The 18,850-nt window shown below is 44.2% G+C and overlaps 2 protein-coding genes across 2 annotated transcripts; both read right to left on the bottom strand.

Annotated features, from left to right (window-relative positions):
• Positions 1 to 1,805: 1,805 nt before the first annotated feature.
• Positions 1,806 to 5,689, bottom strand: LOC133928387 (pto-interacting protein 1-like). Its single transcript, XM_062374699.1, has 8 exons — positions 5,495 to 5,689; positions 3,906 to 4,010; positions 3,543 to 3,790; positions 3,341 to 3,467; positions 2,910 to 3,183; positions 2,695 to 2,827; positions 2,511 to 2,597; positions 1,806 to 2,112 (listed from the first exon to the last, which is right to left on the bottom strand). Exons 2-8 carry the CDS (start codon positions 3,988 to 3,990, stop codon positions 1,999 to 2,001), a joined length of 1,068 nt encoding a protein of 355 aa, XP_062230683.1. The 5' UTR covers positions 3,991 to 4,010; positions 5,495 to 5,689; the 3' UTR covers positions 1,806 to 1,998.
• A 6,442-nt stretch (positions 5,690 to 12,131) lies between these two features.
• LOC133928386 (S-adenosylmethionine synthase 1) lies at positions 12,132 to 15,100 on the bottom strand. Its single transcript, XM_062374698.1, has 2 exons — positions 15,008 to 15,100; positions 12,132 to 13,603 (listed from the first exon to the last, which is right to left on the bottom strand). The coding sequence occupies exon 2, from the start codon at positions 13,591 to 13,593 to the stop codon at positions 12,403 to 12,405; it is 1,191 nt and encodes a 396-aa protein (XP_062230682.1). The 5' UTR covers positions 13,594 to 13,603; positions 15,008 to 15,100; the 3' UTR covers positions 12,132 to 12,402.
• Positions 15,101 to 18,850: the final 3,750 nt, after the last annotated feature.

The following is an 18,850-nucleotide window of genomic DNA, read 5'->3' as shown; positions in this document are numbered from 1 at the left end:
GCAATAGTTGATGTAGTTTTTCCACACTTTATAATATCTCCATAACCACCCACAAGATGCTACTTGAGTCTTGTAATTCCTCCTGTTATAGATCTATCACACAAGCAATACTACAGGAGATCTCTATTACCAATGGTCGGTCAAAATGCATATTTCCACCCAGGAACAGTTGACGTTGTTGGCTTTTGCTTTGGATTAGTCTTTGGATCATAACTTGATGCGGCATCCAAAGCCTCTGCACTTCTAGTCTCTTGAGTAGTCATGTTCTGAAAAAATGTGGCAACAACTTAGAATATTGCGAAATGCTAACATAAGAAGTGAAGAAATAGTGCTAACTGTTGTTAATCATTGGCAATAGACTACAAGAGCTAAGAATTAGTGCTAACTAACAATAATTAAAAGATGTGCCTACTCCCTAATGGTCTAACATCACAGCCATGTTCAAAAGATGTGCTAACAGATCACATAGGCCATTAGCCAACCCATCACATATGTGTAAGTGTAACATATGTGCTAACATATGCCTAACATCACATATATGTCTAATGGCCTAACATCACAGCGTAGAGATTTGTGTCTAACATCATATGTGATGTCGGCCTAACATCATATGTGTTGTGCTCACAAATGTGCAGAATCATATTGTGCTAAGTGCTAACATATACCTATTGCCTAACATCACATATGTGCTACTGTCTGATGGCCTAACATCACAGCGCAAAGAGAACAGAGAGAGGCAGAGAGCGTACCTTTTCGGGCGAGAGCAGTGGCGCTAGCTTCTCTCTTGCCACTGGGGAGATGGTGAGGGCGAGGGCAGCCAGCTCGGGACATGGCCACATGGCAATGACGGGGGTGGCGAACTTCCAGACGGGGGCGGCGGCCGAAGACAGGTAGTTCAACGTATCTAAGGGCGATGATGTGTCAACCAAACCTAAGGGCAACTGGCGGTGCGTCGGACGGATTTAAGGGCGGCATGTCAGACAGTTCTAAGGGTGACGCCACGATGGGGAGCAGTCTCGGCAGCGGCGGGATTGACGAGGACCAGTTGCTACGTGGGAAAAGGTGAGACACTCCTCTCTCGGTCTGTGACCCACTCGATCTCTCCTCCCCTTCTAATCCCCTCTGCCAAACTAGTATGCGCCTACCACACCAAAACGGACACCACACGACGCCTTATCGGCGCCACGGCGATGCCATGCCGATAATGGCGGACGTCATAGATGCCGACGTCGTGGCGTCACCGTTGTAAGGCCCAAACCACCACCACATCGCCATATCGTCGTTATGGCGACGCCATAACAACTATAGTTGTAACCATAACGGCATAGCGATAGGTTTGCAGGAGACGACAGCGGTTCTGCCGAAACCCCAGGAAGCGGATGGTGATGCTAGTTGGAGAGGAGCACTCATAGTCATGCTCCGGAGATGTAAGATTCAACTAAACAACGTTAATAAACATCACGGCCTAGTGCCGTTTGTGATCATATGTATCATCTTGGTAGATGATCCGTTGTTCACACTGATAGCTAATTTTCTAACAATTCTAGTGCTTAGAACCCATGAATCAAATTTGGTTAGAACATTTCTCCACAAGATCAATCTGAGTGAAGGTAAGGATTGGCTGATAATCAATCTCAACACAGGATCTACTTGTTTCATTATAAGCGAAGGTAAATGATATGCCCAAATGCAATTGTGATGTTAGTCATTTCATGGCATCTGAAGCAAATGGCAAAGTTCAAGGTGCACAATTTTTTTCTCTGAAGAACGTGTTCCAGGTAGATATATATAATGCCTGCCACCAATAAACAAGTCATCTTGCAACCGATAGAAATAATCAAATATTGTGGGTACAAGAATCATGATGATTACAACTTGGGGAAGAATAATCATAAATGTTACACGCAACCAGTCACGTGTCCGCAAGAACATCAGCAACTCATATATGTTATCTATCATACAAGGGGGGGGGGGTGAAGCTTATGATCCGGCATTTTCTCAGGGGTTAGATGCCCGTGCATTCAGCAGGGGTTGGAGCGCCTTGACCACGATGCTCATGTTTGGCCGGAAGTCTGCTTCGTATTGAACACACAAGGCGGCAACAGCCGCAAACTGTTTCAAAGATAAGGAGAACAAACAAGGTTAAACCTTAAAATGGTTCTCCAAAGGACACCTGAACTCACGACCAACTACAGGACATCACCAGCAGCAAAGGATCAAAGCTCAGCACACTAAACTAACACTGAATCTAAATATGCTTCAAGAACAATGCTAATTACAGTAGCGGATAAAATTCTACGAGTACAATACCAGCATTAGACAGTTTTATAATAGATGACAAGTTGGCAGCAAAAACAGTTTCTGAAAAGTACACTATTACTTTACTCATCTATTCTTCTACAATCAGCAATTTGTTCTTCATTTCCCAACTTTCTTTGACACTTTGTCACAAAAGTTGATACAACCAACTTAGTTATGCCTAGTTCAAGACAAAAGGTTGTTCATGATACCTTTGCAACAGCCTTAGGAGGATAGTCCCCTCCAAGCCTTGAGTCAACACATTGTCTAACCTTGTCTTCACTAAGTCTTGGGGTAGCCTGCCAGTGTCGAACAAATCATTAATTTGATCTACCCAGCAGAATACAGGTCTGAATTATCTTATAAGCACAAAGAGCATGTGCAGATGAAATTTACCCATGTCACAAGGCTCTGCTGTCCCCTTGGTAATGTATGGTCGACAGGTTTCCTTCCAGTCAACAGCTCAAGAAGAACAACTCCGAAACTATACACATCGCTCTTAGAGCTGAGTTGCCCAGTCATTGCATACCTGACCCAAAATTTTCAAACAACATTAGGCTAAAATAACTCAAAAGCTTTGTAGAATAATTGAAAAGAAAATCGAAACATACTCAGGCGCATGATATCCGAATGTTCCAAGAACCCTAGTTGAGTGAAGCCGAGCTGCCATGTCGGGAGCTTGGTTCGACAAATCAAAGTCAGCTATTTTAGCTACATCATCATCGAAAAGAAGAACATTGCTGGACTTAATGTCTCGGTGTATGATATGGGGCTGTGCTTTCTCATGAAGATACTCGAGGCCTTTTGCCGCCCCGACAGCTATCTTTACACGTTGAGTCCATGATAAGATTGGACCAGGTTGAGCTCCTTTAACACCTTTTCTTCCTGTAAAGAGACATTTCCACATTTGTTAAGCATGGATTTTTTTTTAAAAAAAAACATCTTAGATCATGAGATTGTACAATTTTTTTAAAAAAACATCTTAGATCATGAGATTGTACAATTCTCCCAAGAGATAAAAAAAGGATGCACAAAACAATACCATGAAGCATATCATGAAGAGAACCCATAGTAGCAAACTCATAAGCAAGGACCCGAAGGTTCCCATCAGCGCAGTAACCAAGCAACTCAACAACATTTTCATGCTTCAGCCTTGACACCATAGACACCTGCAGATGCATTTCAGAATGAATTCAAAGTGCAAACCAAAAAAGATGCATGTTCCTAAACAGGGAGACACGGACCTGCGCCAAGAATTCTTGGTCTGGTTGCTTATTAGAATCCAACTTTTTGACCGCGGCACTCCTACCATTTCTTAGAACACCAAAATATACTCTGCCAAAGGAGCCCTCACCAATCAAAGCTTCATCACCAAAACCCTTAGTCACCTCCCTAATCTCATCCACAGGAATGGTGGGGACTGCAATTGGTTGCATTTTCACAGGCTGAAGACCCTTGGGAGTTGGGTCAGCAGTGCGGTATGCATCATTCCCTGCAGGTCAGTCGGGCTTTGTTAAAATTTATAAATCAAGCACCACAAGTTAAATATATAGTATGAGAAATGCTGCTGTGCATAGGATTACAACAAAAAGGCCCAGTGCTCTTACTTGCTGGATGGTGTCCTGGGTATGGATTCCTGTTGTCTGGTACTCCTTTTGTATCTTCATCACCACAGCATGCAAAGCACGACATAATCTATCCAAAAACAACACCTGGAAGTTGGAACCAAACATCTTTTTTATTAGAAGCAGCAAGAAGAACACTGCCTCACTGGGGGAAAAAGAGAAGAACAATCAGTTGGAAATGGAGCAACCAATTCCATACGTGATCGATCACTTCCCAGGTCATGCATTCATCACATTCTTCACTTATCCACTAAGCGAGGCTAGCACATGTACACAGCAACCAAATTAACATACATGTTGCAAACAATTTATGCAAAGAAAAACCTAAAATATGGAGATATTCATCTGTGCTTTGTTGTTTCTCAACTGCCTACGTAGGATTAAAATATATCTGGAAGATTCTAAAAGTATATATGTGTGTGTGGAAGGTACCGTCTTACTACTAACAATCACCACTTCTATTAAGGCTTACCAAAGGACAGCTCATGCTGCATTGACAACCTTGACAATTCTCGGTATTCTACAGCTTTCATACCGTCTTAGCTCCAGACCCCAATTGTGCACACTGGTTAGAAATATATTAGATTAACCATCCACCATTCAGTGGTTGGGGCATTGGGCCATTGCACTACTGGATGCATACTTGCAAGTGTGCTTCTTTCTGAAAACAAGAGCGAATTCTCGAAGCTGAAACTACATCGAAATTCATACTACTAACTTAAACTGGAATAGCTTGGAAGAACGACACATGCATAGCCTCGCATTTGGTACACTGCTGCTCCTCCATAGTAGCAGGCTCAAGAGGTCACTTTTTTCCCTCATGCCAACAGCTCATAAATCATGCCATTTTCACACACGCCAGCTCATGATGCGTGCCAATGGAACCGGGTCAATCCAAAAAGTAACCACATCATGTTCGCTTTTGCTCAGTACTTAGCACCGCTAAACTTGCAATCGCTACATCACTGAAGCACCATCTCGGTGCGCTATGGATGCAGCGACAAATCTCCAAATGTTACACCGTGCTACAGTACGGATGAACTGTCGTCTTTATGTCAGTATGGCAAGAACAAAAAACGCAAAATTATCCTAATCCCCGACCCCGTGGAGAGATACTAACGCGATCTCCCGCACACCTGAAACCAAGAAACCGCTCGCGATAGAACTGATTAATAAACTGAAGAACAAGCATGTTTCCCTCAAGCAAACTGAGGGGAAGGGGGATGAATGTTTAAAGAAGATGAGCGCACACAACGGCCTTTACCTAACCTATGAATTTCGCGAGGAATCGGAACAACCACCTAATCAAATAATCAAACAAACTAGAACGAACTGGCCAACAGGCAAATTGACCGACCACCGGCGAGAAACGGAACCCGCCCCCTCCAGATTCGGAGCTCCCGGACACCAAGACCGCCCAATTCCTTTACCACAAAGTAACCGGCGAAGGAACCACTCCCCGGGACGAGATCGCAGGGAAACCATATAAAATATTTGCAGATCAGAGCAAAGGCGGCGGCTTTCGGGGGCAGCAGACCAAGGGGGAGCCGAATCCGGCGTCAAAATCGCACCTTGGCGTGTCCCGGCGACGACGGCGGCGGGAGGCAGGGGAGGACGGACGACGCGGAGGAGGCGCGGGCACTGCACGGCGAGGGAAGGCGGCGGAAGTAGGCGAGGAGGAGGGGAAGCGAGTAGGAAGCTAGCTAGTACAGCCTTTCCTCCGACGGACGGAGCTGTGTGGTCACCAGCGGTGAGCTTATATACTGCAGCTGATGCTGCTGCTGGTGGGCTGTCCGTGTGGTCGTCAGAATGCGTGTGTGGGAAAAGAAAGAGCAAGAGGCAAACCCCATCCCCATGTGCCTGTTCCATTTTTCTTTTCTTTTTAACTCCGATGCTTTCATCTCACGCAGGAAGAACTTTCAGTTGACCACGTCCCTGTTTCAACTGGTCAAATCAACTTCGAAAACCTCAATTCTCCTTAATTTTGAGCTTTCAGCTAGCTCACAGCCAGAACCTTTCGGCTCAAAAGTTGAAAATATTCAACTCAAACGTGAGAAGTTTCAGGCCAAAAAAGCACCATTTAGCTCAAAAGGCATGCCAATGTCCGGCAAGCTAAGCTAACGATTCAAGCGAATGCTGGCACGCGGTGACCTCCAGCTAACTGCTGGCTAGCAGGAAGCTCGTCTTCTCCACTTGTAGAAGCATCTCCCATATTTCCATAATGACCCTTTTTCTTGCTCTAGCTAACTCCAGCAAGCTTTGTGTGCCTGATGGCCCTCATCCCGTTGCCACCCACCTCGCTTCCACCACCTGTGGTCGGTGGTGACCTTGCCGTCACGAGTATACCCATGGTAGATCGACGTGGGCACAGACTCCTGCTCAAATTCTTGTTTTTCAGTGGATTTTAATGGATTTAGGTATTTTTTTTAAAATTGTAAAGGCGCAATCACTTATATGTCATGTTGCCATCGTCTGGCCTCTCCCCTCCCCCCATCCTAATCACAAAGGGTAACTAACATATGTACTAGCCAACCATATGGGATGAGCTCATGAGAGTAGAATCCTCTCACTTCACTCCAAATCAGAAAAAATTACATAACAAACCAGAAAATATTGTATAGCTAATCGAAAAATCCTTATCTCATGAGCTCATCCCATATGGTTGGCTAGCACAGATGTCTAGTTACCCTTCATGGAGAACACGGATAAATTAGATGCGCTGATGAACACGAGTGCTTCTTCCGGAGGGCATTCCATAAATTAGGCGACACCTCAATTCATGATGTCGAGCAGGAGCTCGAGGCACGACAAGCAGTTTTGTGGGAAACCCACGATGAAATTCTGTAACAATACATGGTGGACACATAAATAGTACCTGGGACTCCTATTTTGATCACTTCGTATATGATCCGTAGTGTAGAATGAATGGTAACTAGTTTTGAACTCAACTTCAACGTCGGAATTGGAGCAATTTCTCCAAGACTATCCAAGACATTAGGACAAATCTATTTTCAAGGATTATGGTCCCGATGGTAAATGATTTGGATGAAAGAGAATTATAGTACCAGTAGCATATAATGCTCACTCCAAAATTGGGACGAGTAAAAGAGAAACATGATCTCTATTATGAGAGGGAGCGCGTTGTGCTCGGCGGAGTTTCTGAGACTATGGATATATTCTCCACGGGAACTATTTAATTGTTGAATCGCTCTAATTAAGAAAAACGAGGCCGTCAGCCACGTCGACCAAATTCCTAATGAATCAAGCGAGCTACTTGTGCCAATCGATTGGTGAAGAGCATTTCCATTGACTTTTGACGCGGATGAACATGTAATACGTCGTTGTCAGGGGGTTTGATTTCGGTGAGTGTGATCCCCTGTTAATGTGCCATAGGCTCCAACCGGTGGCAGGAGGAGGTAAGGTCACCGGCGCAACGCTTGCAGCAGTGGCCGGACCCTCGTCGGTTTATTTTACTGACCAAACGCGGCATCAGGTGGGTCAGGTCGTCTTGGCGGCTCATCACATGCCACCGCTACCTGTCTCTGCCTGACTTTTTTTTTTTGGACTGGACTGGACTGACAGACAAAACTGAAGATGCTAGCAGTAACTAGTAAAATATCATCATCACCAAATCAAATAGTTTCGGTCAGAGCACATCTTCATCTGTTCACACACAACTTACATATCTTCACCCTTTCACCGATTTGTCATGAAGAACATAAACCGTCTTATCACCAGAAGCGTGATGAAATTCCATCGCAAATGATGGAGATGCATGAGCTGGCTACTCGGCGCAGCCAATCACTTTGGATTCTGTTGATTGAGCAGCCGCGGCGATTGGATTTTTGCGAGCATTCTTTGTAGCTTGATTAAGCTTCTGAATTGTCCGATTTTAGCTTGGTAGTTGTTGATTGTTGGGGTTTTGTGTTATATATTTGGGAGATCGCAAGGTACCAAATTCAGGTGTTCCCTCCCTCCAAAACACTCGGAAAGATTATAACATTCCTGTTCTTGGATCCTCACAAACTAGTGGTTGGCAAGTAACAAGCCTTGCTTGATTCTGCATTGCTAAACTACCAAAGTCATTGCTGTCAATTCCATGGTGTGCTTGTAAGGCAAAAGGGTTAACTCCTCATGCAATTACATTTGACATTTGGTTAACTACCTGCCAGCAGATGAACCGGCAAGAGTACGACAGACAAAATCGAGCAAGGTTTAGGTCCTCTCCAACATGAGGAGCAGCCGCCAGCCAGGAAGAGCAGGAACAGCTCGATGAAAGTCTTCTGCAAAGATCACCATGCGCTGTCATCTCCAAGGTAATCTCAACCATCACCAATATTCGTGGACATTTCAGCAGAGATTACAAGCACAAGGTGACCGACCAAACTAGAACTACCAGAAACAATGGTGCCAGTTAAGAGGGTGATCGACAAAACCACAATTCACAAGATATTCAGATAGCTCGGCAAGAAGATTCAGAATTGCTGATACCTCACCATGGTTGTTAAACGTAAAGATGATCAATTGGGCCGTGTCTACTAGGCCGATCTAAGTATGTCACGGCCCAATGGTAGGTGGGTTGGGCCGGCCTAAGGTATGGCACGGCCCAATGGTAGGTGGGTTGGACCGGCAGGACATGACTAACCGGGTCATGCCTAGGCTGACGCCTTGGCACAACAGGCCGGCACGGCACGACTCGGTTTAGACGGATCGACACGGGCACGGCCTGCCCTGCTCGGCCGCCTTGTCCGGTCACCGTGCCGCACCGCCCCTAGCCTCCCTGCTCGGCCACCATGTCGCCCCGCCCCGTTGCCCCACCCCCGACCTCCCTGCCCTGTCGCCCGACCATCCCGTCCCTGGTCTCCCCGCCTCACTGTCTTGCCGCCCCGCTCCCAGCCTCCCCGCCTCGTCGCCCCGTCGTGCCCGTCGGGCCACCAGGTCAACCATGCCGCAACCGTGCACGGACCGTCCTGGCACGACACGGTGGTAGATGGGTCATGCCGTGGGCTGATGGCGCGGTACACGGGCCGGCACGACATGGCTTGTTACAGTAGTTGGGCCAATCGGGTCGGGCCATGTCGAGCCAGGTCCGTGTCCGGCTAGCCCGAGTGGCCCATTTGACCATCTCTGGTTAAACGAAACTTTGTTAGTGGTATGCTTTGAGGAACGGTAACGTCCTAAGAAGGGGTGAATTAGGATATTTAGAAACCTAAAATAAAATCGGCTCTAAAAACTTCACAAGATAAATCTATCTCAATTTCTATCTAATATACTCTAGGTTTATCTAGTGTGTCTACTCTACCGCTCAAAATGATTGTAACCTACTCTAGCAAGGTAAATTGTAAGTATGTAGATGTGAAAATGTAAATAAAGTAGAGAGACAAACTTCGCACAAGGGATTTTTATCATTTGGTATCAATGGCATGAATGTCACCCCTAGTCTACGTTGGAGCTCTACAAAGAATATGCTCCCGGTTGGTACGACTTTTCCGATTAGGGCTGTTGAGCTATCAAGTCACTAAGACAAAGGTATCAAGCACGATGAACCACCAAGCCACTAAGGCAAGATCTCATCACTGGTCTCTCTTCTGGTCACTTGCCATCGTGATCACTTTAAAGCTTGAGCCACCAAGGTAAGAGTCTCCGTGTCTCTATACACGTGTCTTGCCACTGCTTCACACTAAGTCGGAAGGTCAACAAGCTTGAGACACTGAGACCCAAGATACCGACAAGTCACCAAGACTCCAAGGCACCAACATACCACTCAGTACAAACTAGGATCGCTTCTTGATCCCTTATTCAAGCTGTAGCACCTAGCTATAACTCACTCTACGCCTATAAGCACTAAACACTATCTAATCTTGTGCTTAATTACTTTGGATAATCACTTTGAGCACTTTAGTGGCTTGGATGTCTTCTCAAGTGTGTATGAGCTTCCTCTAGACTCCAGCAACATGCCACACCTTTAAATGACTGAGTGGAGGGGTATTTATATCATCAAACCCATCAACTAGCTATTTTTCCAATAGCTCAGAAAAGCTGTTAACACCGAATGATATGGTGAAAACAGTAGTACTAACATTGTCTCATCTGATGAGTACAACCTCAGAAACTAACCGTTGAAACTCCACTCAAAGCCTCTATGGACACCAGACATTTCGGTGTGCCTTCAAATCCATCATTGGACCTTCTGGTGAGGTATCTTTAGCCATACGATCCTTTGCAATCTCTCTGTGTAAAATACTCTGGCGCATTCATCCGGTGTTCATTATATTCACACCGAATCATCTAGCGAGTTAAACATTCTCTTCTTTTCCCTAGAAATGCTCCGATACAACTACCTCTATGATCACCGAACTATGAGGTGAGTTGATCTTTATTCTTCAGCACTTGCAGTCACCTCTACAAGAAATGCTCCGATGCTATACTCCGGTGTGCACAAACTAAGCACCGAACCTTCTCGTGGGTTGATCTTCAATCTTCTGCACTTATATTCTTCTCTGCAACAAATGCTCCGGTGTTACCGTGTGTAGATCACTGGACTATCTGGTGAAATCATCAGTATTCTTCCTCTTTATTAGAAATACTCCGGTGAGTTCATGTCCTATTCACCGGACTATCCAATCAATATTTGTTTCAGCTGTGGTGACTTCTTAATTTATTGCATCCATACCTACTAATATATATTTAACAAACATGTTAGTCATAATGACTATATTATTATTAATCAATAAAATCATAATAATAGTTTAATAGAAACATTTTCGCTGACCTGTGGTGCTTTCTTGAGTGGTCAGTGAAATTGACACCTTACATGAGAACCACTCTGATCTGTCAATAGCATCAACCACCACCAAATGTCAAGAAATAGATGTGCAGCATCAGCCACATCAGCTTCGAAGGGGTTACAGTGTCCGTATATAGATCAAGAAATGGATTCAATCAAGATGTTTTTTTAAGGAAAAACAGTAAGGAAAACCCCTACTGTGGTATATTTAATAGATATATATAAAAAACAAGGAAAGAGAGCAGAAGAGAGAGAGAAAGAAGAAACCTTTGCTGTACAACGCAACACCCAAACCAAGAAAAGAAATGAGTTGGCTAGAGGGAGGAGCCTTAGAGAACGAGAGGACTAAACAAGGGAAGAGAGATAAGCTAGAAAGGGGGAATTGAGAGGAGCACACCTTCTGAGAGATTGGAGGTGACCTTTTGCCAGAAATTCATCTCTCCATCGGAGAGAAGGAGAAATTTTCCTAAAAATAAAATCATTTCTCTGTTTCTAGATGGCCCAAGCAGCAATGATGAAAGTTTCCATGAAGAAAGGTTCGGCAAACTAAACCTTGGCTTTCTGCGCCATGATGAAAAATTCCACTTGAGAGTCCCAGGAGAGTTGAAGAGTGTGCCAGCAGCTCTCAACAAAGTTGCAGTCGAAGAACAGATGAAAGGCAATTTCCTCCACTTTAGAGTTACAAAGAACACAGCTGTAATCATTGGCTTCAATCTTGCATTTTTTTTCCTTTTTAAAATATCTCTTGTATTAAGACAATCCATAAAGAGAAGCCAGGTGAAAACTTTCAGTTTTCTATTGCATTTTGCTTTCCAAAGCCAAGCGAAAGGAGTTGAGGCCGTGATCTCCTTAAAAGGGAGGTAGTAAAACCGTTTGGCGAGTAAACATTGGATCCCCACAAATATATCCACTCATCCAATGTTGTATAAGAGTCCTCAAGCTGGTAAAGTTGAGATTGAAGATGAAGAAATTCCTTGTATGCTTGTTCAGATAAAGGGACGTGGAAGTGTCTTTGAACTGTCATGTCTTCCCTGAATTTAGCCACAGAAATATTCTCATCCCTGGCAAAGGAAAAGAGTGTCGGATAAATTACTCTCAAGAGAATTATTCCAAACATCATTCCACAAAAGAACCGTTCTCTTATCTCCCAGTTTACATGAAGCAATACCTCTAAAGTGATCCAAGAACTTCATAATGTCTCTCCACCAGAATGAGCCTCTTACGTAGCAGCCTGGGGAATTTGGCCATCAGAATAATGGGTTTTCCAAATCAGATTAACCCATGGGATGTCAAACCTGTTAAAAAAATTGTGAAGATATTGCATTACCAAGCACATTGCAGCTTCACCAAACATACACTGACTGAACAATGGCCATTCATAGATTAGCACTGCCCAGAGAATCATACTGCTCGTGACCAGATAACCAAAAAAAGCAGGAGGTTCCATTTTTCTTCTCAAAGTAGTTGTACCTTCTTGCTTTCTTTCACCATTACATAAGCAGCAAAGCCAGGAATAACAAACAATAAATCCCCCTCTTGGTAGATAACCAAACACAATACCCCTACAAGTACTTATTAGGAGAGTACAATATAGCGGATAAATGGTAGTAAGGGGCAGATTAAGAATCACAATGGAGAAGCCACAAAACATGATAACGTGATAGACCAAAAGCTTCTGAAAGGGTGGGTGCCTTAGGCAGAAGGCTTTTCCCATTTGAGGGGCTTCACCACCTCCCAGGTGAAGTCCGGGTCGTCCCTTCCGAAGTGACCGTAAGCTGCCGTCTTGAGGTACCGCCCGTTGCCGCCTTTCTTGAGGTCAAGGTTGATGATGATCATGCCAGGCCTGAAGTCAAAGTTCTCCTTCACAATCTTGAGGATCTCCTTGTCAGGGATGCTGCCGGTGCCATATGTGTCAACAAACACGGAGAGCGGCTCAGGCACACCAATGGCATAGGAAACCTGGACAATAGCGCGGCGAGCAAGGCCATTTGCAACGATGCTTTTGGCAGCCTGCCTTGCAACGTATGCTCCACTGCGGTCGACCTTGGTTGGGTCCTTGCCAGAGAAAGCGCCACCACCGTGGGCTCCCCAACCGCCATAAGTGTCAATGATGATCTTCCGGCCGGTGAGACCAGCATCACCATGAGGTCCACCAATGACAAAGCGGCCAGATGGGTTCAGATGGAAGATGGTCTTCTCGTCAAGGTATTCCTCAGGGATGATAGGCTTGATGACATGCTCCTTCAGATCAGCTGCTATCTCATCATTGGTGACTGTCTCGTCATGCTGGGTAGAGATGAGGACAGTATGGACGCGAATGGGGACCATGGCGCCACCCTCATTGCGGTACTCAACAGTCACCTGGGTCTTCCCATCAGGCCTGAGCCAGGGGCAGGTCCCATTCTTGCGGACCTCGGTGAGGCGAGCACCAAGCTTGGTGGCAAGTACATGGCTGAGGGGCATCAACTCAGGGGTCTCATCAGTTGCATACCCAAACATGTGCCCCTGGTCACCAGCTCCAATCTCCTCAGGGCGCTTGGTGAAGTGGCCATGCACACCCTGTGCAATATCAGGGGACTGCTGCTCAATGTTCACAAGCACCTTGCAGTGGTCAGCGTCAAGCCCAACATCATTTGATACAAAACCAATGTTGCGGCAAGTCTCCCTGACAATCTTCTCATAGTCGACATTGGCCTTGGTGGTGATCTCACCAAAGACCATGACCATGTTAGTCTTGGTGCAGGTCTCGCAAGCAACCTTGCTGTCGGGGTCCTCAGCAAGGCAAGCATCAAGCACAGCATCTGAGACCTGGTCGCAGAGCTTGTCCGGATGGCCCTCATTCACAGACTCCGAGGTGAAGAGGAAGGTGTCGAGTGCGGCCATCTTCTCTGATCTGCATGAAACAATATTGCACATCTTTTAGTTACAGACAATGTCGTAAATGGAATGGCTCAGCCAACAAATGAAGCAAGAACACTGATGACCAAACAAATTGTATGATTGACAAGACCAAGTTGGCAATATTACTCCTAAAAGACCAATAACTAAATGATTTGTGGAAATGTTTAGATAACACAGTGACAGGACAACCTGGATCCCAAACAAATATTCTACCCCTTTTCTGGACCCAAATTCTTTAAGAAGCAAAACTTGTCCTATTGTCTCGTGCAGTAAAAGATAATAAAAACATGATATTAGTAAACAAGAACAAAAAAGGGTTACTTTGTATTTTATACAAACAAAACTTTTTTGTTGGCACATGACAAGACCACAATTTCAGGCAGGGAAATTCTACATGCAGAGTCAACTAAATTCCTCCAATAAAATTTTGGCATTTCTGATTCGCTCGAACATGTAGGCTTCATAAGAGTGACTAGTGGACAGAAGGCACAAGGAACCTATCAAGTTTCCACCAGAATCAGCATAAGAATAACAACTCATCTAATAAGATTATATTCTCGGAACACAGGGATCACTCAATTGCGCTTCCAATACCTACTGTAACTATGAGAGTTATTTCTATGATGCAACATCATCTGGCTATATTTTTAGCAGTTTGCAAAAGAAAATTCCATAAATCCTAAAGAACGTGAAGCTTTCCTACCAAAAAAATTTAGAACATGCTATTTCATTCTAGGAGATGATAAAATACAAGTATATTTGATTTTCCCACAAACTATTCAAGGAAACATTGAGCATCACTATCATTTCGGCAGCAGCATCTACACTGAACAACTCAAAAGTAGTTTCCCCCGAAACAAAAGTAGTTCTTTTTACGTCACGAAAGCATCAAAACTAGCACAAGTTGACCCGCAAGCAGAAACTTTTTCTGAACAAGAATGATGTTCCAATGAGCTCATTCCATCGTACCGCATATCTGCCTTTCCTTTACATCCTGTCGAATCGGACAAGACCCCAAGAGCAACGAGAATTACTACCATCCCAAAAACAGAAGGTTGGTTACCGGAGGACCCCTAACTCGCTGCTTAGCAGCAACCTTCCTCGGCATGGATAAGCACAGCGAGCTTCTCATGCAAGTTGCAATGTTTTGCGAACAAGAAGACGCCCCCCCAGGCCTCACTGAGCGAGCTATTACCGAAACCGCATCAGGGAGGACAAATGCTTGCGCGGCGCAAACACTGCGCGGAGTGGATCAACAACCGCCGGCTCCCAGGACAACACAGGCACAACCCTACCGAGAGAAAGGAAAGGGACCCGAACCACAGAGCAGAGCGGAGCGGCAACGCGGCCGGCCGCCCTGCAGATCGACGGAGCGCGAGAGTAGAGGGAGAAGTACCTGCGGCGGCGGCGGCGGCGGCGGCGGCGCGGAGGGGTCTGGGTCGGGCGGATCCGATCCGATCCGGCGGAAGAGGAGGGGAGGATGGGATGGGTACCAGCAGCGCGTCTCAGATCCGACCCATTTATAGGTCCGGCAAGCGGGTGGGAGATCTCCCTCTGACCGTCGGATGGGATCGGGGCGGATCGGGCGGCGGAGTGGAGTCCTGGTGGTGGTGGAGGAGTGACGCTCCGACGGGTTGGGTGGGGGATAGCGACCCGGATCCACCAAACCGAGGCCGAGACGAGGCGGGTCGCTGTGTCGTGGGCCCAGTGCGGCGTGGTTCGGCCCGCTCACCAACCGCCGGTGGGGCCCGCGTGGTGGTGGTGGCGCTCTTCACGAACGCACTTGCTTGGCGGGAGTTGGCATGGCCGCACCAAGCAATTAAGCTAATGACACGTTACCAAATCCATTCATAATCACCACTAGCCTTCTAAAAAAATCAAACAGGAAATATAATAGTTTTTATTCCTTTTGTTCCTTTTGTTTCTTGGCTTCTTCTACTCTTGACTGGCGTTGACTTGCACAAGCATCGCAGAGAGCGTTTAGCGCTAGTATAACTAGCTAAAGTACTCATGCATCTAACGAAAATATAAATATTAAATATAATAATATTAATCATAAATTTAAGGGATGGAGATGTAGATGCGTCATGATAGTATCACCGAATAAATATAATAGGAGCGATGTCATAGTTTAATTTTAGATGGAATAAAAAAAGAGAACGAGATTATTCACTAATTTTTGCATTTATTTTATTTAGTAAAATGTGTCTTATATCTAGAGTCAGTAACAAGACAGAGAGATTGAAGGATGAGCATGGCTGATAAAAATAAATAAATTATTTAAATTTTAAATATTTTTATTAGACGAAAGAAAGGTAGAGGAGCATGTGATACAATCCGTGTTTTATACCGTATAGATTAGCTTTCAGTTTCGGTTTCAGGATCGACGATGAGACTAACTTTGCAGCGTAGACTAGAGCTCCTCCCCTTTAGCTCCTGTTCGACCTAGATGCATGTACTCTGTCTTGGGCTATAGTCGATCTTAGAGATCAGATCAAATGGCTACTATCCTCTCAAAGTCGGAGCAGTGGACTGACCTTGGCCATTTGACCTGCAGATCATCAGCAGACGATTGCATTTCCATGTCGCGCGGATGCATGGACTCATCTCATCTATCTCACTGCATCTTGGTCCCTGTCTCCATCATCTATGCTCATCCGTATATTCCGTGACCATGCATGCATTCGATTCGCAAGATGAGGACGTACGTCGAGTCCATGTCATGGTCTTGCGTCTACTAGGCCCTAGCGTCTACTGAACCTGGCATGATAATGCGGTTGTATTAATTGTTTGACTGATTTGTAAAAATACAGTCGTCGAGAGATCGACTCGACAGGAAACGGCCTTGTGTTAATTTCTTCAGTACATGTACGCCTCCTTGTTATAAAGTACCTTCACGCACAAGGGCAGATACAGAGCTAAGAACTAGAGAAGGATCTCCCTCTTTTTCTTTCTTTCTTTTTTCTCTCTCTTCATCATCCTTTTATTCTTCTCTTTTTCTTCATCTTCCATGCCAAAAAATTGAAAAGTACTCCCAAATGCGCCAAGGTGTAAGGGGCTTGAGCCTCCTGCCGGTGGATCCGCTGCTGTTCACGCATGCATGTATGCTTCCCATTGGTTCAGGCAGATCAAGTCAAACGGGCAGATCAGGTTTGACTTTTTTTAAAAAAAAGAGAGATTGGTCGGCTCAAGTTTGACAAATTCACTCACTTGTTTTACTTTCCTTTCCTACCACACATACATGGGAGCTAGGCTTTGCTAATCACAAGCTCCAATCCATTTTTCCGTGTATCTTGACGTTGAACACAGAATGCAGGGTACGTGCGTGATTTTTGTGGCTCAGCTCGGTTCACCACGGTGATCACTCACTGATTCTTTTCTTTCATCTCAGTGGAGCTGTATTGACTAATGATCACTGACTGTTCGAGTTTCATCAGCTCTGTGAATTGCTCAGTCAGGTTATCATTCAGTCCCCATGTTTTTCACAATCATAATGTGCCCCCAATCAGTGTCGGTCTGTCGGATAAAAGAGCAATTTCAGGTTTGATTTTATCCGTAGATAAATCATAAACACAAACCGATAAACTAGCATAATCATATATCCTAGACATATAAGAAACAAGACTATATATATATAACTCGTCTATGTGTGTGTATATATATGTATATATATATATGTATATATATGTATATATATATATGTATATATATATATGTATATATATGTATATATATATATGTATATATATGTATATATATATATACAAGAATGCTATTCTGTGCCTATACGCAGCGTGCATGCAGCATGCGCACAGGCACATAATAGCATTCAACCGAGCAACCAACAAGCTTCTTTGGCGCGCGGCAGCCCCACTGACCCAGCTCACTACTATCCACCCACCCGCGGGCCCACTGGATGACCAAACACACTCCCACCCTGTGAGCAGCAATTGTAACCAGTTGCAACTACGTGCATAGACGAGTTATAAATACAACACTGCAATGTTCACCATGTTGTAACTCAGTTCTACATGTTATATTTCGACAAGCAACACTGCAGTTCACCATATTATAACTATAATATTCTACATGTTGTAAGTAGAGAGGCTACCATGTTGTAACTACATATACGTAACTTCTTTATGATCCTAAAATTTTATCAAAATATAGTCTTGATGGATCTCATTTTGTTAAGCACATTTTCTCTAACAATATGCTTCAAACGGATCGAAAATCGGATATGTAGTTCTAGAGATATTGCATTTTAACAAGTCGAATCAACAAAAGATTCTCTGCATACATGCATACTGTTAGTTGCAACTACGGTATTCACCATGTTGTAACTAGATTATCTACAATGTTGTAACTGTAGTGTTACAATATATTGATTTTATTTTTTTTCACGTTGCAACTGTACTACTTGACCATGTAGTTTTGATATGCACATTTGTAACTGTAGTGTTAGACATGTTGTAACTGCTCTTAGTTGCATGATGCAATTGATTTGATTTGATTTTTTTTATGTTGCAACTGTACTGCTTGACCATGTTGCAACTGTACTGTTAGACATGTTGTAATTGTAGTGTTCACCATATTGTAACTAGAATGTCTACCTTTTTGTAACTAGTCGACATGCAACACAGTTCACTATGTTGTAACCGCAATGTTCAGTATATTGTAACTAGATTGTCTACCATATTGGTTATAATAGAAGTACTAAATTTCAATAGACCTCCATTGACAGCTTCCTTGAGTTCTCCTCTAAAGTTTGCTTAGAATCTGAATCTTCACGGAGTCTTCTTTCGTAATCATCTATCAAATACATCAACTCCGCATTTCTGAGTGAAATAGAATTAGCTTCCTTCCTCTGTATTCACAGGAGTATGAAAAAAATCAGGATGAAGCATATTAAAGAAAAGTTACCATCACCTAAGAAACTAAGAACTAAGATCAATTGTGTGAGGAATACAATTGGAAGAGATCAAGAGCAAACAAGATTACAACACACAAAAAGAACCTGATGCTCAAGCTGCTGTAAGATAAAAAAGAAGAAGAGAAAATACAACCTCAACTTAGTCAGCTCTTCATTGATGCTTCTGGCTCGCTCACAGACTTGCTCATAAGCTTTCTTCGAGAGTTCCTACAAAGAGGAAATAGAAAACACAAGATGGCATATATCAAAACCATAGTATCATATAAGCTCTATGGAAAGAATCATTCAGAAAACTACCTGTGATCC

This window comes from Phragmites australis, chromosome 9 (genome assembly GCF_958298935.1).
Source record: "Phragmites australis chromosome 9, lpPhrAust1.1, whole genome shotgun sequence".
In the NCBI taxonomy this organism is placed as follows: domain Eukaryota; kingdom Viridiplantae; phylum Streptophyta; class Magnoliopsida; order Poales; family Poaceae; genus Phragmites; species Phragmites australis.
The sequence above is the reverse complement of the archived record's forward strand: the minus strand, read 5'-3'. Positions and strand labels throughout refer to the sequence as shown.

What these genes read in the sequence shown, in the direction of transcription:
- LOC133928386 (XM_062374698.1), bottom strand. Translation starts at nt 13,593, where the DNA reads ATGGCCGCACTCGACACCTTCCTCTTCACCTCGGAGTCTGTGAATGAG.
- LOC133928387 (XM_062374699.1), bottom strand. Translation starts at nt 3,990, where the DNA reads ATGTCGTGCTTTGCATGCTGTGGTGATGAAGATACAAAAGGAGTACCA. An exon ending in CCCAGGACACCATCCAGCAA is followed by an intron (nt 3,791 to 3,905) that starts GTAAGAGCACTG and finishes ACTGACCTGCAG; the next exon opens with GGAATGATGCATACCGCACT. An exon ending in AGCAGAGCCTTGTGACATGG is followed by an intron (nt 2,598 to 2,694) that starts GTAAATTTCATC and finishes CGACACTGGCAG; the next exon opens with GCTACCCCAAGACTTAGTGA.